The following is a 25,134-nucleotide window of genomic DNA, read 5'->3' on the forward strand; positions in this document are numbered from 1 at the left end:
CCTCAGCCTGGGCAAAACAAGGAGGATTATATCAAAAGCAGGTGATAACTGACCGTGCAGGACGGTCTCGGTGTCACACCGTTTGCACTCTGCTGTGAGCTCCACGAGAGCCGCGTGCAACTGGAAATCCGTGACTTCCTCCACCAGCCTGCGGCAGATAACAACAACGTCGCCCGATTTGATTTCACTAATCAATACTGAGTGCTAAAGAAGGGAGCTGGCTGGAAAAGGCTTTGTGTGTGTGGAGTTCCATGGGGGGAAAAAAAAGGAATTTTCCATTATAATTTCGATGCTGACATTTTGAACAAACAAGCCCTTTGCTTTTGCCCTCCTGTCTTGGAGATGCTGTGGCACACACACGGGATTAGGGCTCCAGGTTTCCCCAGGACAGGCACAGGGGAGGCAGCATCTCCCACAGAGCAGCTGTGTGTCCCCGGGACCAAGTCCCTTACAGAGAAGCAGGGTAGAAGAAAAAGATTAAAAATAGAAGCTTGTTACAAAAAGTCACCACTTTTGAACCAAGATCTGGGCACCTGGAAAGCTGAGATGTCCAAAAGCCCACAAGTAAATTCTACAAAATCTGAACCTGGTCATTTTCTGGATGGCTTCTCCCTCTCCTCCTGCTTCTGGCAACCCAGCATGAAAACCTCTCTAGATAGCAGCTAAAGGGACGTGGCCAATGGGACAGCCCCTCTCACCCACAGCTAGACTTTATGCACCCCATATAATGTGGAGGAAGCTCCCAGCCTCCATCTGTCACCTAAGTCTGGGAGATCATTTCCAATCAAAGCACCACAGACTCATGCAGCCCTTGATATGTCGTACTCCAGTGCCAGATGTCAGGTCAGAGTCGTTCATGCAGTCAAAAAACCTGGTTACATCCACAAACCATCTGAGCTAACAGGATGTCTCTTGAACAAAACAAACCCAATTATTTGCACAACATTGGACAGGGGGTTGTTCACTTCTGCAGAAGAATGCCTGGGATGTTTAAACACTTTCCAAGAAAAACCCTTTCCTTTTCTCACTTTACATTGAATGACAAAGCTTTTTCCTTATCAATTAGGAATCTTAATTACAGATAAACTGATGACAGAACCAGTTTGGCTGAGTAAATCTGCAACTGCTACTACACTTTAAGCCAAAAGGGAAACAGAAATTACTTGCTTGAGCTTCCAAGTACTGGTTTGAGAGGAAACACGGCCATCAGTGCAGCCCTGGTACTGGCATGGACCTGTGGGCAGCCTGGGAAGGTCTTTGCTTCTCCCTCCTCTTTTCCCCACATGGATGGCATGCCCTCAGCAAAGGAAACTAACTGGGTTCCAAGTAACCCAAGCAAGGTGGTCTCCCATGCAGGGGCACCAAGCCATGGCAAATGATGCTGTGGATGCCCAAAGTCCATGTGGGCTCAAAGGGAGGACAGATAACTCACAGGATGGAAAGGCACCTGGGGACACCGAATACTTAGAAATCACATTGGCTTAGAAAGTCATCCAACTGGAAATCCTTTGGGTGTGGGAGAGCATCGAAAGACAGTCACACTGTTCTCCTCTCCCCAGCTCTGTCGCAAACCCTCCCATTTACCTGACTCCTCCTCTCCACTCTCAGGTGTGTTCAGCTTCGCATTCCAAGAATCAGAGCATCTTGAAACCACCAAATTACTGTTTGCTTGTCTGTATTTTCAGTTGAAAAAATAGAAATGCTACATTTGAGGAGTCATTCCTTTTGCGTCCAGACACTCTTCAGACCTGTCTCCCTCCCTCTCCACCTCCCCTCCACTGCCCAAGTTTTACCAAGGAAGTTTTTCAACCCAAGCCTAATGTTAAATAAAGCTCAAATTCATGGGACACTCTACATAAACCCAGCAGGAACATAATGTGGCATGAGACATTTGCAAAATCCACTTTGGAAATCCACAGAGGTGCTTACAAAGACTTTTGCCCCAATCAAAGTGATTTATATTTTTCACGAGTGAGCAATTTGCTTACTAGGAAAGAGACAAATTTAATTTTTAATTTGATCTCCATCAAAACAATATTTTCTTGTTGCTATGACAGCTGAGAGGAAAACCTCTTCCCTCGGCAAGAGCCAGCAAACAGCATTGCCACACGTCCCCCCACAGCAGCTCGGGGAGGGAACGCAGCCACGTGCATCATTTTTGGCTCTTGATGTCTCTGATTTGATGGGATTTTTTAAAAGGACATTCTGAAAGCCAAGAAGTAGAAAGTGTCTTTGGAGAGACTGAGGGGAAAGAGCTATGAAACATGGGAGCCTCGTAATGCCTGTGGGACCGTCAACTCTCCGAAGCCCAGTGGATCATTCCAGGGACCCTCTGGGTTTCAAACCAGGCTCCAGGGACCAGCTGCCCTGCACCATAACCAGAGCTGCACCTCTAATCCAAGATGCACAATGCTGGGAGGGGAAAAAAAAGACATCTGCTGACCATCAGTAGATATGGCAAGAGTCCAACAACAATAACAGAAAGGACTTAAATACATAACCGTTTCTTTTCCTTCCACTCCTCCTCCATGGCTACCAGCCTTGCAGTACTGAAGAAGTGCCCTGATGAATAAATATCTTCTTTCCCTTAGCAACAGTTAGCAACAGAGTCAAGGTTTTTTTGCCTTGCTCGAAAGAAACACATCTCAAACTAACACAGATGATTTAAACGGCAATAAATATAGGACGTGGGTGTAATCAAAAATCGCTGAAACGCAAATCACACTTTTTAGCCTGGGTTATTTTAAATCACAAGCAGAGCTGCCAGTGATCTGTAGAAAGAGCGTGGAGAGGGCTAGAGGGGAAAGGAAAAACGCAGCAAGATTTTGGAGGAGGACAGAGAGATACTGTCCATTCCTCCCAAGCAAAGCCCAGGCCAGGAAAAGCGATGATACTCTGACGTTTGCTTTCAGCCTTTAGTACGATTTGAGTTTCTGCAGCAGATTTCTCTTTCTACAAACTGTAAAGGTCGCATATACTCAAAAATCTGTTAAATGCATAACCCCAGCTCACAGCAAATGTATTCTTTTCACGGCTCTATTCCTTTAACAGTTCATTTAAGACGTCTGCCTTGCATTTTTCCATTTGGTGTTGGGAAAATGTTTTCTTTCACCTGGCGCAGAGCCCAATTCAACAGAAAAAGAAAGCCCTCCCCGTTTCCATGGGGCCCTGCAGTATAAGACATTGGACTGATTTTATCCTTAACTGGGCTACTTTCGGCTCTGTTACCAGGTATTTCAGCCCCTTCCCTTTTGCACAGGCTCTTTTACTCCTCTGTCATTAGGAGGATGAGTTAATCTTTTGCTGGTTCCTTGATGCTACCAGCAAGGGCAATCCCCTACCACCACCTCTGCTCCTCCCAGTGTTGTTGTCACCACCAACATCACTGCAATCCATGAGGGCCCTCTCCTTGCAGCCCTTCCCCATCTCACCTCAAGCCTTGGTCCCAAAGAATGCAAAGCTCTGCTGCCACCATCCCAGCAAAGCACTACGAGACAGAGGTCTAGCTGGGCTTTTGGTGACATCTCACTCTTCTTTCTCCACAAAGAGAAATATTCGTGATTTCCATACAATTCACATGCCTTAAAAAACAGTGAAGCACAGCTAGACCACAGAACATAGCCTGGTTTTTACTAAAACCTGAACAAAGCCAAATATCACTAACTGCAAAACAAAACCATGGCATGGTCCTGCTGATATCGCACTGCTGGAAGGTAGCTGGACTGTCCAAGGGTTCCACGGGGAAAAGTGTCTCTTGGGGATGCCTGGCTCCTGGGGATAAGGTGATGGATGGTGATGGAGCCAGGCAGCTCCAACACATCTCGATTTTATTTCTCTAGAGACCCAGAGTGATAACAGCATTTGGTTCCTGCTGAGTTTTTCAGGATAAAAAAATTGATTCAATTTTTTTTATTTATTTTAAACTGAAGCTGGAGATGGCAGAAGGCAATTCTGCAGCTGAGGAAGCCCAGCTCCCTGGCTGACACTGTGTAATGCCACATCTCCTCCTTCACCCTGTTCTATTCCAGCAACTGGAAACCTATCAGGTCCTTTTCTCTAATTAGCCATTGACTTCAGAAAAGGAAAAGTCCTCTACTCAGTGATGAACTGAGGAATGATTCCCATCTCATACACTGTCAGGACACTGCTGTAATGCACGTCATAAGGCCATGCCATATGGATTTGTAGCTAAAATGACTCAGTAGAATGATGCCAGCTGTGCCGACTGAGAATTGGGCTGCTACGTCTTTTTCTGTTATACGTAGATGTCTAAATCCCTAAGCCTGAAGTAAAATAATTTAGAAGCTCCAGGTAGAAAAGATATGTTCCCAAATCCTCATCACTTTTCAATCCGGTCTCCAACACATTATACTCTTTCTGCATTTAATGTGCCCTTAAGGTGGGGATTAGGTAGGCATTTGATTACGTCTTTTATGTTTATAGCAATTCATTTCCAAACCTTTACAAACTTTAATTAAAGGCTACATTTTTTACCACCTCGTCCTGAATTGAGTGAGAGCAGCACAGAAAAATCTGTCCTCAAACAAAATTTACATTTCTAAAGCACCTTTTTCTGTGCAAGCACCTTGGGGCTACTGCATAAAATCATCCTGAGCTGCCTTAAGATGTATCAGTGCAGACATCAAAGCAGCTCTAATACCCAGCCTCACACAGACCCGCAGACAGCTGAGATCACTGTGTTCGGGAGCACGAAATAAAACAGCTCCTGCCAAAACCAGCCATCGATCCCCTCAAGAGGTGGCTGTGGGGGAAGTGAGAGCAGCAGCCAAGCTCCAGCAGTAAAAACCAACCTTTGCCTTGGAGAAAGCCCACAAGAAGGGGCCCAGTAGCCAAAAGCACGGCAACTTCATCCAATCCCACAGTGTTTTTGAGCATCACTGTCCATGAGAGGAGACACTGTTGTGTTCCCATGAAGCTAAAGGGGAGCTGAGCATTACCAGTGAAGAGAAGAGCTCGGCACAGCCAGTTCCCCAAAGCTGGGAATGACCAAACCACCTCCAAAAGTAACCACCCTCTCAGCTGTAAAGACTTCCAGTGACTGGGGAATGTAATGCCATTGCCTTAAAATCTGGACTCTTAAGAGCTGGCTGCAGTTGGGGTCACCCCATCCCTATCTCAGTGAAAGGCCATGCACTGGCACACATTGTCCCTGTAGTCATTTCCCAGAGGCCTCACAACCCAAAATTTGTCTCTTTTCAGCATTTAGGACCTGAGAAATTGGTTTTGAAGCCAAATTTTAATTGCAGTTTGGAAATTGGGAATCTGGTCCATTTTAAAGTCTGGGTGCAGCAGAAACCATTCTCGGGAGCTGTCAGATCAAAAAGACATGGATCTCATAAGATTAGCTAGGCTCTGCAGCTTTGCCCTTTGGGACCAAGACAGAAGAATGGTATCAAATCTTTATCAATCCTGAAACTCAAGCCTGGCTTGAACACCAGCACATCTCTGCAGCCCAGTGGAATAAATTCAGACTGCACAAGGAGAATACTAAAAAAGGTTCAGTTAAAAATCTCACAGGTCGGGTAGCATCAAGGTCGAAGCTGCAGACACTCCTGTGCACAGATACACAAAACACTGAAACAGCAGCAAAATCCTCATTTCCTGCTTTCCTGCAACTCCCTACTTGTCCCTCCAACAATAGGAAGGGGTTCAGCATCCAAGGATGCTGTGCCCCATTTGCTGCCTTCCCATCCTACAGGCTCCAGGGTACCATGGGCAGATGAGATCTCTGCAGCTGACGACGGTGCCACCTGAGCTGGCAGGGCACCCCAGCTCCTTGTGCCACAGCCAGCTTCAAACCTTTTAAACAGCTTGGGGGGGATTTAAATCATTGATCAGCCTTGTGCTTGCCCTCTGTGCCGGGCTGAAATTTCACTCCTCGGGTTACCATGGCTGGAAGCACCGCGTGTGCACGGAGCATCCAGCTCTGCAAACTCACTCACTGCTCACATCCAAACAGCTTCACTTTTCCTGGATCACGCAGAGGCATTTCCCAGCAATAACTATGGTCAGGCCAAATTTTGGCCTTCTCGCTGCAGTTGTTGCCATCAAAGAGCATTGAGAAGATGTAAAGCTGTGTTTTACCTCGCCTGGAATGTCCTGCAAAGGCCAGACAGGTTTTATTTGAAGACCGTTATCGCAGGTCACTGAAGATCACTTTCCCAGTCCCTGGGAAATTCACGACATGACTTCCCCAGATTAAGATTTCACTTCAAACTTGAAAAGTTCAGGGCAAAAGGAAAGTTTAGGCAGTTGCTGCATGTGCTTGAAGGAGCGGCTGGAGCAGGAAGCCAGTGCTTAACAGCACGAGCAGCCCTGCAAAATTTTACAAGACACAACCCTCACGTTAGAGGATCCATTTCTTTCTTCGTAAAATATATTGGGCCTTTCCACAAACTTCTTTTATTGGTCCATTTGGCTACTCACTCCTTTTATGAACTACTCAAGCTCCTGGATCATCTGGAAAAGCTGCGGAAGACCGCCGAGCTAAACCACAAGGACATGCCAGCCATCGCTAACAACCTCCTCTGCTACCATGGCTCGGGCACTGTGCGTGGGAGCAAGGAAGGGAAAAGCCAGCAGACAGGGCAGCTGGATTTCATCACCTGAAAGGAAGCACACATCATCTTTTTAACCCATTTCTTTTCAATGCCTACAAGGTTTTGGAGTCCCAAAGTTGAGATAAATCCCGCAAGCCCAGGTGTCTTTGCGCCTTTCACCTCAGCCCAAAATCCACTTGGCAGCAAACAAGCAGTTAAGACTGGGATTTTCTTTTTAACCAGCCTCCTACATATCTTCCATGGGGGTCCTTTAATGGATCCAGTTAAAGAGCAAGCCTGCATGGAGGTCCACATGCTAACATAACAACATATTTTAACTGTGTATTTAAATAGTTTAATTTCTATTGACATTGGCTAAGGTGAGTCCTAAGGCTTGCCAGTCTCCAGCACAAGGCTGGACAGCTCACCAGTGCAGCCTTTCAAGCCCTATATTGCCAAATCTCCTTTAACAACAAGCTCCTGCAAAACATTTCATAACCATCATTTCCCAAGGAGAGGGGTGCCTGAGGCACTCAGTGTGCTAAATCCAGTCTTTGTGGCACAGTCAGTGCTGAAAAAGACCACGAGAGCCTTAAAAGAGAGGAAAAGCCAAGCAGCATGAGCAGATGTGCCTGGCTCTGCATATCTGCTCCTACCCAAAAACCTGGAGCCAGTGGGGCAGAACCAGGCTCCTGTGCTCCAGGCTGTGGTGTTGCATTTTGCTTTTGGTCCCAATCCCAGACCTATAACACTTCATTCCCAGTACTGTTCTCCTAATACTTCCCAGCCCACCAGTCCAGGCAAGAATACGTAACTGGTGGTGGTAGCATCATATTGCTCTCACAGCTCCAAAACACGCAATGCAGGAATCACCAATGTCCCTTCCCAGAGCCCAGCTCCAGCGAGACCTCCAGGAAAGCAATTATCCAGGCACATCAATATAACAGCATCTTTATCCTAGTGAGAAGGTGCTTCTCAGCACACAGGCCAGCTTGTACCCTTGAAATTATTCACATATGTCATGTCTGAGCTGTACCAAGCCCTTGTGAAATAACCAGCAAAGGGCGAACGCTGCTTGCGACAATCCCGCAGAGAGGCTGCTTTAAGCCCTATAATAAGGAGCTCTGCTGCCCTCCCAAATAGCAGGGGCTACTTTAAAAAAACCTTACTATTGTAATCTTGGATTACTCTCTACCACCCAAATCCATTTCATCATAATTAGTGCCCATTATTATAAAGCCCCTCCAACATTTCCATATTCCTCTGAACGTTTTAGACTCTGCAGATACTCTGTAGCAAAATCCACCCAGCTGTGTATTTTGCATAAACTGGTTATCTTGAACCACATGCCCTCTCACTCTTGTTACCAGCCCCATATTTTATACAACAGCATTGACACTTCCAGCCTCTTGCAGGAGCCTTGCTTTGAGAGATTTAGATTAACCCCAATCCAAGCAGCTCACTGGGGTAGATAGAGGAAATCTGAATTCTTCTTGAATTAATGACTAAACCCTGAACATTCAGCATAGCATCATATGGTTTTACCAGAAAACACTTCACCTGAAGCATGGCACAAAATTCAGCTGCCCAGAATATTTTAACAGCACCACATTGCAGCCAAAAGCTGATCATGGACTTGGCTTTGGAGTTCTTTATTCCTTCTTAAAAGAAATACAAGGTTCACAAAGAGTTCAACAAGAAACACACCTTGGTAGTGTCTGTGCAATTAGCTACAGGGAAGATTAAAGAATAAAGTCCATTTCTGTTGGAGAAACCTTATTACAGAAGATAAAGTCCCAATCTCTGTGACCAATTAAGTACACACCTCCACACCTGCAGGATGGGGTCCCTCAGTAGCAAGCAGGTCCTTCATCATCTAACTAACAGTGCTCCAGCCAGCATCTAAGCCCTGCCACCTCACCCTGCCTTCTGCTCCAGCCATGAACTCTGTATTTTAAGTTTCCTTACACAGATAATAACCTCAACAGTAGGGGTAAGAACCATCTCAATGACTTCCACAAGAGCCCTGCAACTCCACCAGCTTGGGTGGCACTGAGAACAAGACCTCAGCACTGCAAACTCTAGCACAGAAACCCCCAAGTCCCCAAATGTGCTGCTTTTCTAGACACAAGGACTCATAATTCTGCATTCCCCAATATTACCCATCTTTCAAGACCTTTCCTTGAACTGGGTAGTTCCCAGCATCCTAAGATGTCTCTAGACTTTGTGTCTTCAGGAGGAAGATGATTGCACCCCTTCACTAGCTAGGGCCTCCTCGTTTTTCCCCTCTCAGCACACTTCAGTCCCCTCCAAAGCTCAGTGTAACACCAGGCTGAGTATTAATCAACACAACATGCGCTTCATCCAACTTCAGCGACCACTATGAATATTTAAGTTTTATATTATGTGCTGGGATTATTTTTATATATATGCCACCCTGTGTCTTTTTATATACACACTCACACCCCTATATAAGCAAACACACACACAAGAGTATTTCATTTCTGCAAAATATAATGTAAGCGCAAGAATTTTTTTTCCCCTTCAGGCAGCTGGATCAGCAGCCGCTCAGCACAGCAGCGATGCAGAGTGCCCTCTGCTGTACATGAGACAAATGCTTCTTTGTTTAAAAATATTTTCTAAATGCTTACAACTTCTCTTAGGACAAAATATATATTAAAATTACACTCGATCATTTCAAGCGCACCATGCAGTACCGGTGCCACCAGATTTCTCCTGTCAGACTGAAAGATTCATGTCTCTCACAAGTTGCATCAGCAGAAAGTAAATAAGCCTGGGCTGGAACTACACTGGGTACAATGTGAAAATGTTTTATTTATACATTTGAAAATAGCAAAGGGAAATCAGAGCAAACAATATAGCTTTATTATTCAGGCATTTATCAGATAGCCTTCACACTTCAGCAAATCGCACATCTATTAGAGGTACACGCTGAAACTGTCACGTGGCAACGTGAAATCATTTTTCTATTGTAAAGCAGCATTGTTCCTGCTACTGGAAGGAAAGATAATATTAAAACATATTCAAATATATGTATTTGAAACCGTTATACCTTGTAATAAATTATGCACTTGATATTAAAAATCCAAGCTATGCTGCACAAACCTGACTTTCAAATATTAACTTTTATTATCTTCTCACATCCCAGCTCTTCTCAAATCTGACATTTAAAGGGGCTGCACTTTCAGCATGTGGCCTTTATGGCACTGAACGCAGATAATATGACAGGGCCACACCTCTGTCAAGACCATTCCCACTGTTTGGCAGGCGAGAAGAGGAAAGGAATCAGCCTTGTCTCTGCCTCGCTGCCTCTTCTTCAAATGTTGTGTAATTTTAAACAAAAGTCTGACTACTGTAGAGTTAGGTTTTTGCAAAAACAGGGATTAAACCATCCGCAAAGAGTCAGGATAAGATACAGGACACCGAGTCCAGCAGCATCTCTGCTCTGGGGTCTACCTCCACCCAAGGCAGATGGGTCGAAGACCAGCCAGGTCTTCCTCCATGGAGCAAACCCTGCCATGACAAGCACCTGATGGCTTGGGGAGGTCGAAGCGGCACCGTCTGATACACAAGCACCAAAATCCCAGTTACCGGCACCACAATGTATTTTTTCTCCCTGTGTCACACTCCCACAGAAGGAGACATCTTTTTTTAACCTGTCTCTGTGCAACACCTCGGCTCTGCAAGCAGGGCCCATCTGCTCTGCAGAGCTCCGTGGGCACACCTCCACAGTGACCTGGGAGGGTGGGAGGGGGCCGGTGGGGTCAGAGCACCCATGGGTGCTGTCTCCAGATGCCCAGGCCCCCAGGTGCTTCCACACAGCCACCCTGTCCCCATCGCTCCGTGAGCTGGTTGCTCATGGGAACCGGCACAACTGGTTCCCCATCCCTTCCAGTGACTCACTGCAAAGCCTCTCCATTTCCAGCATTTGTATTCGCCTCACAGTTTGGATTTCCTAGAGGAGGCACTACCCAGGAAAACAAGCCTCCTCTTACACCCTCCTGTAAACGTGTCCACATGAAGCTGACCAAAAATATTCCAGTTTATTTTTTTAAACAGAATCTTATACCAGCATTTTTTTTTCTCCCAACAAAACGTTGTGGTTTTTTATAACTTTTCATCCTGCTCTTCTCAGAGATTCTTGTCCTAGATTCCCCGTCTTGGTTGAAGGCCAAGCATCACTAGCTGAGCCAGAGGGAATATAAAAGCATCTTTCTAAGACACTATAGAAAAGAAGAATTGGACCCTGGGAGCCAATTCACTTTTATGCCTTGGGTATTTAAGGATCAAACACGCATTTGTGAGCTGACACAAGGTAAAAAGGTGGCTTTGAAACTTTATGGCGTATAAAGAAGCCTCCAAAAGCATCTTTTTACCAACTAGAGTGCAAGAGAAAACCAGGAGCAGCAACACATCCCTTGGGGACAGATGGGCTCACTGGTCACTTGTGGTGGCACCAAGGGCACTGAGCACTTGCAACCACTGCTCTGCTTGCAGAGCAAACAGCTGAAGGCAAGGAAACAAGAAACATCCAAGACACGCTAAGGAGGTTTCCTATGGTTACTGCTGCCATGGAAATACTTTTTTGTTGGCTTGATCTAAATAATCTCTGGTTCCTTGGCTGCAGTACACTTCCTCCAAGGTTGGGTTGGATCCTTAGACCTGCACGCCGTACTGGAGTGTAACCACACTGAGTACCAGCCGCCTGCAAGCTGGTCCGGGAGTATCTCTAACCTGAGCTGCTTGGGGCTTTCCTCCAGGCTCCCCGGAGCACATGGCTTGGTTTCAAGCAGAAGAGGAGGAAAGAAAGTGGAGGGAGGGGAAAAGACATCCTTTACTAATTGCTCACAGCTGTGTCCGAGCAGCTCCCACTTCAGCTGCCAGGAGCTGCAGACTCCTGCTCGCCCAAACAGGCTCTGAGCAAAAGAAACCCCTCACAGGGAGAGGGACTCTCCATCCATCCACCCACAGGCTCTGCGTAGGGATTTCAATAATTATATTTATACACTCCCCTTATCAGCAAGAGCAGCCATTATGTCTTTTATCACCACGGCGGCAGCATCTGCACAAGGGCAATTGATAGGGGATGAAATATTTGCTGCAATGGCTGAGTACAAAGTGCCTCCTTCCATGGCAAGAATAATAATTGTCTCACTGAGCTCTCGAAGTGTTAAGCTCTGGTATCAGGGTCCTGTGATGAGCAAAGAGCCACACATGGGAAGAAACAGTCTCTCCAGCAGTGGAGAGGAGCACCCTGAATTCTCTACACACCTCTTGGCCCAAGCACCGCTGAACCTGAGACAGGCCCTGGCCATCAGGGCTGCACTGATGAGTGTCCAGAGCCCACGAGAAAAACGCTCTTTACAGCCATGCTCGCGAGGCTCACCCTGAAATTTTCCTCACATCAGACAATTCTGCTAATGTTACAAATTCCTCCAACATTAGATAGTGACCGCAGAGATGCTGCGCTCGGGAAGAGTCTGGCTTTCCCCGCCACGGCTGGGAGATTATTCATTGGAGAAAAAAGCAAATATCCAAATGAGCATCACAAATTGCAAAACCAGCTGCCAAAGGTCTCAGCTGATACTATCAGCCATCCTTAAGCTCGGTGATAGACTTACAAGCCAGACAATGAAAACGCAATTGATTATTTGAAGAGTGACTCACTGGTGTAATAAGGATGGATTACCGGGCGGGGTGGGGGGAGACGTCTTTTGAAAAAACCTAAAAGACTGCAGATTGACTGTTTAAAGGCAAACAGAAAGGGAACAAAACCAATGAAAAAACTCTTGAAAGCACTAAACAGCCCTCTACAGCCGAGAACAACAAAGAGGAGGGGAGCGCTCAGTGGGCGTCAGCCGAATAGCTGCGCCCCGGCCCCCTCCAGCTGGGAATCCCGGGCATCACCTCGTATCCAACCAAACTGGTGACCGGGAGCTTTCCATTTCACGCCACACCACGCTCGTGAAAGGCCTGTTGCAAACCCTCTATTAAAGGAGTTTTCCTCCCCACGGAACATGTGCCACACGCTCCGGGCGGGCGATCGCAGCCACCGCAGCACAGCACCGCCAGGGCTCCAGCAGGACACGTCCTGCGAGGAGAGCGGACTCAGGGCATTCCTTGGGGAGCCAGTGAGGAGGACCGAGAGGGCTGAGGCTACGGCAGGGAAGGAAAATTCAGAAAGTGGATAGGGATGCCAGCCCAGCTTTGCCTGTCACGGGACCGATGTGACTCTTCATCTCCCACCTCCTCCCTCGCATCAGTCCAGCAGAGACTTCAACAAGTGATTTAACTCATTTCCCTGGGCTTGGGTGAATGCACAGGGAGCTCAGGAGCTGTTAAATCAGTTCACTACGTCCCACTAAATCACAGCCGACACGGCTCCCAAATCCATAACCGCAGTCTCCAGCACTGACAGCTGTCTGCTTGAAGGAGATCCCCACTGCAAGCCAATCCATCCTGCTTCCAATCCATCCCACTTCTGTGGGTCTCTCTCGGGCAAATCCATCTTGAAAGGCTCTGTGAGGAAATTGTGCTTTGCCAGCGCAACCCCATGGCTGAGGCACCAGGAAAGTGCTTGCTGGCCACCGTTCTGCCTTCGGGATGGCAAAACCCGCTCACTCACACAAGGCAGGTAACATTCCTCTCTCTGCATACCAAGAAGCAGCTGTAGTCATTTTCCAAAAAACCTCAGTGCAAAAAAACCCCACCAACCCTTAAAATTATTTGTTTAGAAGTAAAATATCAGGTAAACACAGAATGCACTGTTTGTCTGCTCTGCCCCCCTCCATCACCAGTGTCATTCACAATCACTCCAGAAACAGAATAAACCCCCCATAAACCAGCCCAAATCCCTCAACAGCTTATTAGTGGTTTTTCACCCCATTCATAAAACTAGAATTGCACAAGGCCACTTCAAAACAGACAGAAAACGTACCCACACTGCCCGTTCTCTAGAAGAAATTCTGCTTTTTTGGCTTTTGCCAGCAGCTCAGTGGCACTGTAGCAGGGCAGGGCAGCTCCAGTTAGAGCAGCTGCAGAGCAGGGCTCCGCGCTCAGCTGAAATTCAATCAACAAGTGTCTCAAACTCCTTTGAGTTCTTGCAATACAATCCTGAGTGGCTTGTAAAGGACTTCAAACAGGCTCCCCGGGTTTGCCCGGAAACAAGCACATACCTCACCTGCTCTTTTGTACATCGCATACAAAAAAATTAAAGAATTTATTTTAGGCTTTTTGCCAGGGACAATACTGCCTCCGATACTGTAATGCTCTGCTAATGTGCATATTGTGTCTCCCAGCCAACACAAACAGGATACCTTATCAGTCTCGGCTGTTTAAAGTGCTGTTTCAGCAGCAGGGCATGAAGGAATGGAATGGACAAGCCAGAAAAAATGTTTGGGAGATCCTTAAATGCAACTGTACACACAACATTAGGAAAAGATTGTACCAGGGCAGGATGATGCTGATCCCTACACCACACCCATGCAAACTTCCATCCCAATGGCCCAGCTGCCCCTTGGCAAAGACGCTCTGGGAACAGTGGGATCAGCACAAGCATCACTAGTTATCCTGTTCTGTTCCTACTACCACGGAGGGGGGAAAACTCAAAGAAAAAGTAGACCTGATTTTCCAAACACTTACACAAGTGTTTAACCTCGCAGGTGTGAGTAAATAGGACAGCTGAAGTCATCGATGCCAAGCTAAGTGCACACTCCAGCATCCCCCCGAGCTGAGCCTCAGTGCACACAGCAGCCACCCCCACCAAACCACCCCCACCCAAACCAGCACAGGGGCTGAAGGACACGGACTCTGTCACTGAGTAACCTGGCAGGGAGCAGCCTCTCCTTTCTGAACTGCTTACGACCAAATAAATACAACAAAAAACATCGTTAAAGACAAACTAACGACAGCAACCCTTCTGTGAAAGGCTTTAAAATCAGCAGACACAACCAAGCTTTCACCTTTTTTTTTTGCATCCCCTCCACCATGATGCAGTATCCTTGGGAGGCAGGTGACTCCTGCCTACCCCTGGGGACAGGCACAGGTCTCCTAGGGACAGCAGCACACTTGGCCCCTCTGCAGTCCCCCAGGGATTCACCTCAGGAGTGCTGTGATGGATAAGCACCGGGATGGACCCGCCCTGGCTGAATGTTGCCTATTTCAGCAGGTTCTCCATTGCAAAATGACAAATTTGCTAAAACCCACCAGGCCAGCACAATTCACTGTGGCAGCCATAGCCCATTCAAGATAAGGTATTGCTATTCTCACATCTCCAAAGCCTTTCAAATAAACATGCATGGAAGTGTGGAATATCTGAATCCTAAAGGAGTGAGGCACAAAGCCTGTTATTCATGAAAGGGAAAAGCTGGGAGCGTGTGTGTGTGAAAGACACATAACCTACGAAAAATGCTGAAAACATATGGAAGCAATAATCTGTACGTTTTTTTTTTTTTGGAAGTAGAAACAAATGCTTCAGAACTCGGTGTTATTCGTTCATGTGCTGCATTACAAATATTATTGTTTCTGCTCTCTGGATGAGGAACGAGGCATCAAACTGGAGACCCAAAGGCGCCCAGGATGTGTATGGGAGCCTGCCCGGGCAGGGCCAGTGCTGGGGGAATGCAGAGGGAGGTTGCAAACACGGAGTTTCTTGGTGCTCGCCACGCACAAACACCCGACCCTCTGGAGCGCTGGGCACTGGACAAACACAGGAAGAAAACAAACATCCACTGCCACGAGCAACTCCCTGCCTACAGTCAACAAGGCAGAGAAGGGAGTTGCAAAGCGACTTATCCACCATCACCCAGCAACCTCAAACATGCCAACAACCCCTTTGTGGGTCACTGTCTCGTGACATGCGTCTCTTTTTCCTTGTCTGTAGGTTTTTGTGATCAAGTGGTCAATCACGACCCTTTGGGTCGATCACCTGGGATCTCCAGGTGGATCTCTCCTGAGAATGCTCCCTGATCTGACATGGCCAGATGAGATGAGACTTCAGTGGGACTAACTGCAGTAGAATTTAGCAAGATGCCAAGTTACAGAAATACATAAATGCTCAAAACACTTGTACGATCAAAACTTGTTAGTATAGAATATTACTGAATATTATGTCAAGTCACATAAATTTGCCTTGGAAGGTAAGGGCCAGGCACTATGTTCTGTACAAACACACACCCACTGATGTTAAGACCACGATGTGTGATGGAAACATGAAGAGAAGCAGATCTCTTCCCCGGCAAAACGTGATTCCAAGGGACAAAGATTACACAACACATGCAAGGAAGAAGATATTCCAAGAAAAGATGTAAAACAATCTCACACTGAAACTAAAGACGAAGACTGATTTGCCAGGGTTTTATGTCATGTTTATTACTGCTTTTAAAATGCTTCTGCAAACCAGAAGAATAACTATGGCAACAAAGACTTCTCCAAAGGTTTTCAGACACTATTTTTAAATTTGTCTTCTCTGTCACAGCATCTGAATGCTGTGACAGAAAACCTCAGAAAACCGGCCGTATGCCACTGCCTCTGCAGGCTTAGCAAACCAGGTGGCACATCCCCCCTCCTCAAACCAGAGCTCAAATGGCACCGTGAGGTCTGGGTGTGCTGCATCTATGCTTTTAGCTGGTCGTTCCGGGGAAGGCAGAGAGCAGGGAACAGCAAGGTCTGTTCAATTGCAAGAGTATGGTTTTTGCAAGGCTTTCTCAAGGAGCAAACCAACCATGGCTCCATGTGCTAAACACATGCCAATCTCCCAACACGAAGGATTCGCTATTTTAACTACAGCATTAAGGCTGTAATTTTACTTCACCCAGAGTAAATCTGAAATTAGTTCTTCACAGTAAGCTTAACAGCAGCAAAAGCCAACCATTTGTCACCTTTAAGGTTTGCATATTCACACTAATTGCACCAGGACTAGGTTATAAATTCCCTTCCCTCCTCCTGGACCACCTCCCTGGAAGGCTTTTCTCTGCAAGACATTATGCAAAAGGCACTCCTAATGGCTATTCATTCACCAAACTCCAGTGACAGCTTTATTTAATGCCAAAGCTTGTTAACAAGCTGAATGGCACACAGTTTAATGTAATGCAGATCTGATTAGAAAACAGCAACCGGGCTCCTAAGGAGTTCAATTTTTATTGAATTTGATTTCCCTTTTTCCACACAAAGCCATCGACCTGTATTAATGAGGATTTGGTTATGTACACCCCATTTCCATCCTTCAGACCGCAGCCCACACAGATGAACTCAGTCCATGTGCACTTTGCTGACAACCCACCACAGCAGAAAGCAGTGAGAGGAGAGGAAGGAGTCGTTTTGCTGCTCAGGCCATGAGAAATTGGGGGTTTTACTGGTTATAGTTTGATAGCAGCATCTTCACAGACTTCACACCCAAGGAGGGTGGAATTCAATCTTCAGTCTTTTTAGACAAACCACTTACTTTCTCCTCTTCAGGGCTAAATGATTTAAAACTGAAAATTGAACTTCTGCCTTACAATAAGAGGCAGAGATCTGTGGCACTCAGCAGAGAGCTTTGAGGGCATAAAACACAGGGCTGCAGTTTAACTGAGGTGTTTTCAATTCCTCTCTTCCACCCAAATAGCATTAAACATGCTGACACTGCTACAGGATAATTCACCCACTACCTTGAATATGAGATTATAAATTGCAGAGCAAAATTACTAAGATTCAAAAACAAACTTCAAAAAACAGGGACATTATTTAATTACTTAACAATTCCCTTTCATCTTCTTTTTGCACATCACCTGCAGTACAGAGATCAGGTTTATTCTGAAAACAGTTCTGCAGAATACAATTTATTTTCAGGAGGTTTCCCTGAAAAGCATGTCTGTGCTTCCAGGAATGATAAATTCAACCAATACTCAAAGCCATCTCTGAGAAAAGTGGCTTTTAAGGGGACATACAACCACAGAAATTTTCGTCTAACAAAGCAATTTGCCTGCTGAATGGAGTGGCTGATCACACCTAAAATCACAGGTAAGTAGAAAATACACAGTCCAGCATAATTAGGTATAAGACAATGCCTATCTCAGCAATGGTTTCAGTGCCTGCAAGCTTACAAATTCTGTCTCCCTAAAGCACATCACCAGTCGGCATCTTTGAAGCAAAAAAAGTCCCATTTACATTTATCAGCAAAACTCTGCTGTTAAAGGATTATAAAAAGCCTTACAAATCTCTAGTGGTTAATTGATCTGGATTTATATCCCTAATCTGAGGATCTCCTTGCAAACCCTTGTTTCCTTCCAGTCTCATTCCGCACATTCAGGTGAGCAGCCCCAGCAGGCCCTGGCTGCACCACCTCATGCACAGAGGGCACAGGCTCCTCAGCATGTTTTTGACCTGCAAAACTACTATGAATAATTTGCCTGCTTACCTATTCCTGGCATTAATAGACCACTGGCTAGTAAAAAATGAACATGCTTCCTCTCTATTGTGTTCTGGCAAATAGGTTGCCTTTATTTGGTTTAATTGCGTAATTACTCCCATATCAAGGCAATTAAACGGGAATGTGTGCAGGAGGGCTCTCAGCTCATGAAGTCCCAGCGTAAGGCAATTTGGTGTAAGGTCTAACCTGCTCAGCAGGATGCAAACCCGGAGCACACAGGCAGCAGTGCCTCTGGGGGCTGACCCCACCCATACCCAAAGGGTGCCCATCTTCTCCTGCCCTTGGGGAGGTAGAGAAAAGGCTGCTAGAACAACCTACACTGTTTTAGCCAAAATCCTTGCCCATGTCTGGGGTCCCTCAGGAAAAGAGATGGCTATGGATGGTCCTGACAGGCTGGACCCTCCTGCACACACAGTTTGGCAAGATTGGGCCAAGTGGCACAATGTGCCAGTGCAGAGGGCACAACCTGAAAAGAGCCACAACACTCCTCTCATCTGACACTACTCAAGTAGTGGGTGCCCCTTCTGCTGCGTTCTTTGGCCTCCGATGCGGTGCTATCAAAATTCACTTAATTCTTCAAAAGCCACTGGATAGTTGCACCCTCTGACACATCAAAACAGGAACCACAGCACCTCACAAAGTTCTTGGAGCAGGGTAGGAATACTGTTGGTGACCACAGCTTTTCTTCTCATCCTGCATTTGAAATTTCCCCTTGACACTTTTAGCACTATAAAGCAGCTCTGCAATGAAACGAGGAAACCCGGGACAGCTCCGGAAAGCATTCATAAGCCCTGAAAAGAAGACAACTCAGAGGTGACCTTATAAATCTATTAACACACATGTGGCAGATTCAGATCACTGGGAAGGTGTCAGGACACCACATCTCCTGCAGCCCAGGAGGAAGGGACACCTTCAGCTCCTGAAGGTCTGAGCACTTGGATGTGCCATCAGCACCTGTGGAGGGCCAGGCTGGAGGACCACGGGAAACCCCAGCTGAGCCCCACCCGTTGCTGTGCATCCCTCGGGGCAGACCTCAGCCTATGGAACCCGTCCCACCACACCCTGAGGCAAATGCCACCAGGAACAGATGATTTGCAAGGCTGAACTTTAAGATACAACTCAATGGGGGTATATCAATCCCTCTCCTTGCTCTAAACCTGAGCTTTAAGCAGCTGAGATGCATCTCTGAGAAGTAGGGCAGGGGCCAGGAGGAATGCCAAGCACAGCAGATACTGGAGAAAAGGGTGTATATATACCCTGAAAAATAAGGTTAAAAGGTCGCCACACGCTCCCTGGCCTACTAAGTCTGTGCGCAGTTCCCAGAGCCCACAGCCCAGATTTAATATCGCCAAGTCCCAGATCGCCCATCAGCAGGAACTCATTTCGAGGCAGAAGAACGAGGGGAGGGGAGAAGGGGTTGACCTAGCACGAGGCCAGGGCTCGCTGTGCCTTGCAGGCACCGGCGCTGTCAAGTTTGTAAAGACACACAGCAGAAATAGCCAAAAATACTTGTTCATTCCTACACACCGCCATCCATTTCAAGAGCTAAATCTCTGCTTGGCATCACTGACAGGGGATAAATCCCGCCATGGGGGAGGCAGGAGTTTCACACAGTGGTTTGGTGCAAACCATCAGAACGCCTTCAGCCGCGTTTCCCTCTTCCCACCCCACCCAGATTGTCCCCGCCAGGTGAGGGCGGCTTCAGCTCCCCCGGCATGATCCGGGGCAGCAGGACGAGCCCCTGACCGCAATGGGGAGGCTGCGAGTTGGTAATTACCAAACCAGTTACCCCAGTCCCGCGTCTGGATCCTGCTGCACCCCGCACCAGCGGCCGCCACGGGCACACCTGTGGGGCACACCTGTGTGGGGCTGGCAAACCCACCCGCGCCTCCAGAACCCCCACCCCGGGTGCGCAACACGCTTAGGACTAACACAAACGCTCCCCCAAAAAAAGCCACACCTGCAGCCCGGATGCACACAGAACCGGGGAGGGAGCCACAAAAACCCTGTGAAGAGAGAGGCTGGATGGGACCCATCGAGGTCCGGCTGCCCGCAGGAGTCGGGGCGATGGGCCGGGGGGTTCACGGGGGTCTCGCCGGGCCTTACCTCCACTTGTGCAGGGCGAAACCGGGACACTGGTCCCCGCAGGTGTTGCAGGGCTGGCCCCTCTCCGGCTCCCCCGACGCCGTCAGCTGCAACGAACCGCAGAGTCAGCGCCGGCTGCGGGACGGGGGGGAGGATGGGGGGACAGGGGACACGCACCCGGGGGGAAAGGGGGCACGCTCGGGGGAAAGGGGCACCCGTACGGCTGGGAGAGGGCAGGGGAGGGGCCGGAGAAGGGGACGCACCCGGGGAAAGGGGCACATGCGGGCGGCGGGAGCGGGCGGCGGGACGGAGCCACAGGTTGGAGTGGAGCGGGGCGGGGGGACGAAGGGGGAGAGAGAGAGAGAGAGAGAGAGACCCCCTCGACAACTCACCGAGCGGCTGGAGAGCCGCTTGCGGGAGCCGCGGCCGAACATGGCAGCGCTCCCCGCACCGAGCCCAGCGCAGCCCAGCCCGAGTGCGCGGCAGCAGCGGCCGCCCCGGCCCGTCCCGTCCCGCCCCCCCGGCGGCCGCCCCTCCGCCGCTCCCGCCCCCTCACCCGCCCCTCGGCCCGGCAGGCACCGCCCCGGGAGGGCCCGGCCCCCCCCGCCCCGGATCGCCCCCGCTGTCATCGCCCCGCTCCGGAGCGAGCGTCGCTCCCCCTGCTCTTCCCGGCGCTCTTGTCCCGCCGCCTTCGGGAGCAGCGCGCCCGGCCGGGTCTGTCTGTAGTGCACAGCCCAGTGTGCTCCTCGGCTGTTAGTAAAGAACCTGAGCTCCCGAAGGGCAGAGGTGCGATTTAGCAGGGCTGGAGCGGCAAACGCTGGGGTTACAGCTCTGAGCACGCTGCGCTGTGCCAGGGGGGTTTTACTGGCACAGGCACGGAGCAAACATCCTGGGTTCCTGCTGGGCTTCTGATCCCCTCCTCAAGGACAACAGGTTTAGGCGACAAACACGAACAGGGTGAAGGAGAAACACAGTCACAGGAAATATATTTGCAGCCTGAGATGCTGGGCCAGGACACAAAGCACCTGTAACTGCTCCAGAGCTCACGGTCCCCCCAGAGCTACATATGGGCCAGCAGGGCTGGGATGTGTGAGACCGTGGGGTCGGGAGCCATGGGCCTGGGAGCTGTGGGGCTGGGATCCATGGGGCTGGGAGAGGTTGGGCAGCCCATATATCAGCCTGCTCGTGCCCTGTACACAGTGCACTACAAAGGGATCCCCACAGCCAACAACCAGCCTGTACCCCTGGGGTCTGCAATCAAACAGCACATCTGGCGCAAGGCAGAGCAAAATGAACCGTGGGGAGAGAGGAAGGAGCAAACACGCTTCACAGAGCACAGGGCTCCTCGGAAACTTGTCCCCAGTGGCGCTGGAGCAGCTTCGCTATTAGCATTTCACAGCTTCACCCATGGTTGTGGTTGTTTGCAGATCCTGCCAGCTCTTCCCCTCCTTCCCTGCCTCTTTGTTCCTTTGCCTTGCTGCCTCACAGGTGGTCAAAACAATAGCGCTTTGATAATTTTTTTTTTTCATTTAATCAATTCTCATTTTTGTCAATTCTTCACTTGTATCTTCCTGTCTAGGAGGCTGAAATGAGGCTGGGAGCTATGTAGTTGCATTGTTACCTCTTGAAGAGTCTCAGGCAAAAAGTTTCAGGGACATTTTTGCTCTTTCCTCCCATACTGGGCTTTCTTAAACAAAAAGAAAATCCAAAAAACCGCAGACAATTTTATAATGGAGAAAATTTTCTTTTTCACAGTCTTTTTTCATGTCACTGGGAAAATATCGAATGCTCCCTGCTCTGTTTTTCTATGGTTGCTATTTTTACCTTTCCAAAACCCTCCATCTTCCCTCTAGTGTTCCCTTCTGCTAAATTTCCTCATCATTTTCCTTCTTGGTTTCTCTCCCAGTTTCCAACTCATACAGTGGTGCATGAATATATTATAAACTCTCGAGGGAGGAGGCAATCTCTTCAAGTACACACACATTTCATCACACAGTGGGCAACTGGTTGCAAAGTGGGGTTTGACCTCATATTGAAACACCTCCACCTATAACCTGTATCAAGTGTGGAATACATTAATATCAGGGTGCTGAGTTACTGTTATCTCTGCTGAAGGACAATGGCATTTCAGGGAACAGACGCTGTGCAAGAGAGGGTCTGAAAATCTCCAGCACTTTGGGTGTCTTGCATAAGATTCAGAATATTTAAAACTCCAATTAAAACTGCTGAAATAAAAGCAGTATTGGATACAAGACTTATAACAAGATTCAACGTGCTGTGGGAAATGCTTTAAAGGTGACCTGCAAATCCTCTTTAATTGCTCTGCTGTTGCAAGAGGTGCCGTGTGCCCTCAATAACAGGGCTGGTGAGGACATCTGCTATAAGTTTAAAACAGCAAAAGTAAGTCAAAGTTGGAGGATAAATTCCTTGGAGGTGTGGCTGTGCTGAATCACAGCTCCAGTCTTCTGATGAAGATGCAGGTCCTTAATTGCTACATAAAACAAGGCAGGTTGGTCCCCTCCCTCCATCCCAAGCTGTCCATGGAGCTACCAAACCTTCCTGTCACCCTGCACGCTTGTATCCTTAGGCTCCTTCCAGCAGGTACTGCAGGTGCTGGTAGGTGACTCCTTGATACACAGGCAAAAGGCAGGGGAAGCTCTGAGCATCAAGACTTACATCAGTGTGTTCAAAAGAAGAGGGAAGATGAGGGCAGAAGGGACTGCCTAAGATGCAGATAAGAAGGGTGAGGGATGCTCACTGCCTCTGTCCTGGTGTGCCTGGTGAAGGATCTGGGGAAATAATGTACACCCAGAGCCATAAAAATATTCAGGTAGCACAGACCCCAATGGAGTCAGGTCTTTAGGGACTCCTGGTCACATAAATATTTCATAGGGACAGCAGTTTGTCTCTGGCCAAGGACATCCAGGACAAATAAAAGGCCAGTCAGGAGGACTCAATCATATTTTAGGGATGCTCAGATGCTGCATCTACATAAGGAAACAGCCAGGCCAGAACATCATCTCTGGGATGCAGTTGGGAAAGGGAGGGGATACATTATCTCATTGGCCTGAATGCTCCTCTTCTCTTTCCTCCCCCAGAAAAGCTGCCAAGAGTAAAGATCTCTCAGGAAATAAACTCCCACTCCCTTGTTCTCACCATGTGCAAAGGGGATGATGCACCATCCTGGCATGGCTGGGTGGGCAGGGGACAGCAACACAGCTCCAGCCCTACCTGTGCTGCCACAAGAAGTACTTTCAAAAGGGGATTTTGTATTATTGTTTTTATAAACATGGAGATCTTCCTTTTGAGAGGAGGCAGACTCAGCTTGGAGGTGGGGGGTGTCAGATACTGCTGTCAAATAGGCTCAGAAACAAGACACACATGGATAATACATGCCAGACAGTTTGTCTGACAAATTATTGTTTCTGCTGTCACTTAAATTGTTCCATACGTCATCTTCCCCTCCCATTTCTGTTTCAACCAAACCTGCCTAGGGATGACACTTCTTCCAGCCCTTGTCATGACTAAACCAGTTTAAAACCCAGTTTGCTCCATTCATGCACTATGAGATGGACCCATTTTCCTTTGAAGTTGTAGATGGCCAAGAGGAGGGAAATGACAGGGATGCTCTTCTTTTCCTGCTCCCTGCTGTACCTGATACTACAGAAATAACTATAATTAAAATCAAAGAGCTCAGGAAAAGGTGAAATGCAGCTCCCGTGTTAGCTTTTGGTCACAGGGTAGGTGGAGCAGAGACTGCTGTGGGAGGGATCTGTGTAGGAAAGCAGTCTGGGATGTAGGGCAGTGGCCACATGGTATCCAGGCTCTGTGAGCCCTCGTGGCTCAGTGGGTCTGCTCACAAGCCCTGCAGAGCATCTTGGTCCAACATGCTATTCTTTCTGGTCAGATAAATGCACTTCTACAAGCAAATTCAGCCTCTGGCAGCAGAAGGTGAAAAGGAAAAACCCATGTTGCTGCAGAACTGTTCTGCTTGTGCCCAGCCTGTGTGCCCAACCTTGCACCTCTGCCAAGACTCATCTTGTATTGTGTCCGACCACTGCACATGGAGAAAAGGAGCTCCCACCAGGGCTCTGCTCTCCTGGTAACCTCCATTCCCTCTGGGACACCAGCTTGTGCAATAGCAGCAATGAAGTGACTTGTGTCCAAGCCCAGTGGGCAACCCTTACCACCCAGGAAGAGGAGCTGCAGGTCCACAGCAGTAACTGCAACAAGGGTATGGGAAATATGGAGACAACTTATGCCATCAAAGACCGTGGAAAGTCTGCCTCCAGCTCTGGTCCAGCAATTCTGGATGGGAGTTAGCTGGCAGACACAACACATTTGTGTATGAAGCCAGGAAAATTTGCTAGTCTTTCCAGGAAAGTGCCCCTGGCTCTTCTATCCTGCAAGCCATGCCTCATGTCAGGAAATCACCACTAAAATATTCACATGCAGAAAGCTCTCAGCATCCCTCCATCAGCTCTGAAATTCCTGGGCTTCCTGCAGTCCAGCCCTGACCATCAGCACCGAGGCAGCAGTACCACTAGCAGAAAGCAGTGGAGTAAGGCAGAAAACAGTTCTCATTTTGATGCTGGGCCCATCCATTTCTCCCCTCTGTGATGTCAAGGTGAATTTGGCTGTTACGGACCGAGTCAGTCCCCTTGTGTTTCCTCCTGCCAGCAGCCTGTGCAGGTGAATTACAGCTCAACACGAATCCTGTCTCCATCTAGTACCCTAAAGGTTATAAATGTCTGACTGTTATTAGGTAGTTATTGTCTGAAGCCTTTCAAACAGCAAAAGGAAGGCTTAAAAATACCTCTAAGTGCCATAGCTGCTGAAGGAGTGTGCTAGGGAACAGGCATCTATTTTACTGCATCCTTCCTCCACCAAGCTTCCCTCTTCCTGGGTAAACGTGCCCCCATGAGGGTCTTTTAGGAGCGAAACAGTTCAGTGTTTCCGCTCATTCCGGCTCCAAGATTTGCAATTATTGCAGAGAGAAATGGCTGTGCATAAACCCGAGTTTGAGGTGGGGATATGGAATTTCAATCTGTGCTGTGCATA

General features: G+C 48.1%; 1 protein-coding gene across 2 annotated transcripts in view; it reads right to left on the reverse strand.

Moving 5' to 3' along the window:
- Positions 1 to 20,539, reverse strand: part of PRICKLE2 (prickle planar cell polarity protein 2) — a 104,030-nt gene extending 83,491 nt beyond the window's left edge. Inside the window, exons 1-2 of one of the 2 annotated variants that reach the window (XM_017826827.1) lie at positions 20,466 to 20,539; positions 20,095 to 20,180 (exon numbers count right to left, since the gene is read on the reverse strand). In XM_017826827.1, coding sequence (XP_017682316.1) covers positions 20,095 to 20,180; positions 20,466 to 20,507 — 128 coding nt within the window. In that variant the 5' untranslated portion in view covers positions 20,508 to 20,539. Of the gene's footprint in view, positions 1 to 13,518; positions 13,610 to 20,094; positions 20,181 to 20,465 lie in introns of those variants that run through there. The other variant, XM_017826830.1, reaches the window with a different exon arrangement.
- Positions 20,540 to 25,134: the final 4,595 nt, after the last annotated feature.

The sequence above is a fragment of the Lepidothrix coronata genome, unplaced genomic scaffold (assembly GCF_001604755.1).
Source record: "Lepidothrix coronata isolate B3197 unplaced genomic scaffold, Lepidothrix_coronata-1.0 Scaffold131, whole genome shotgun sequence".
Taxonomy (NCBI): Eukaryota; Metazoa; Chordata; class Aves; order Passeriformes; family Pipridae; genus Lepidothrix; species Lepidothrix coronata.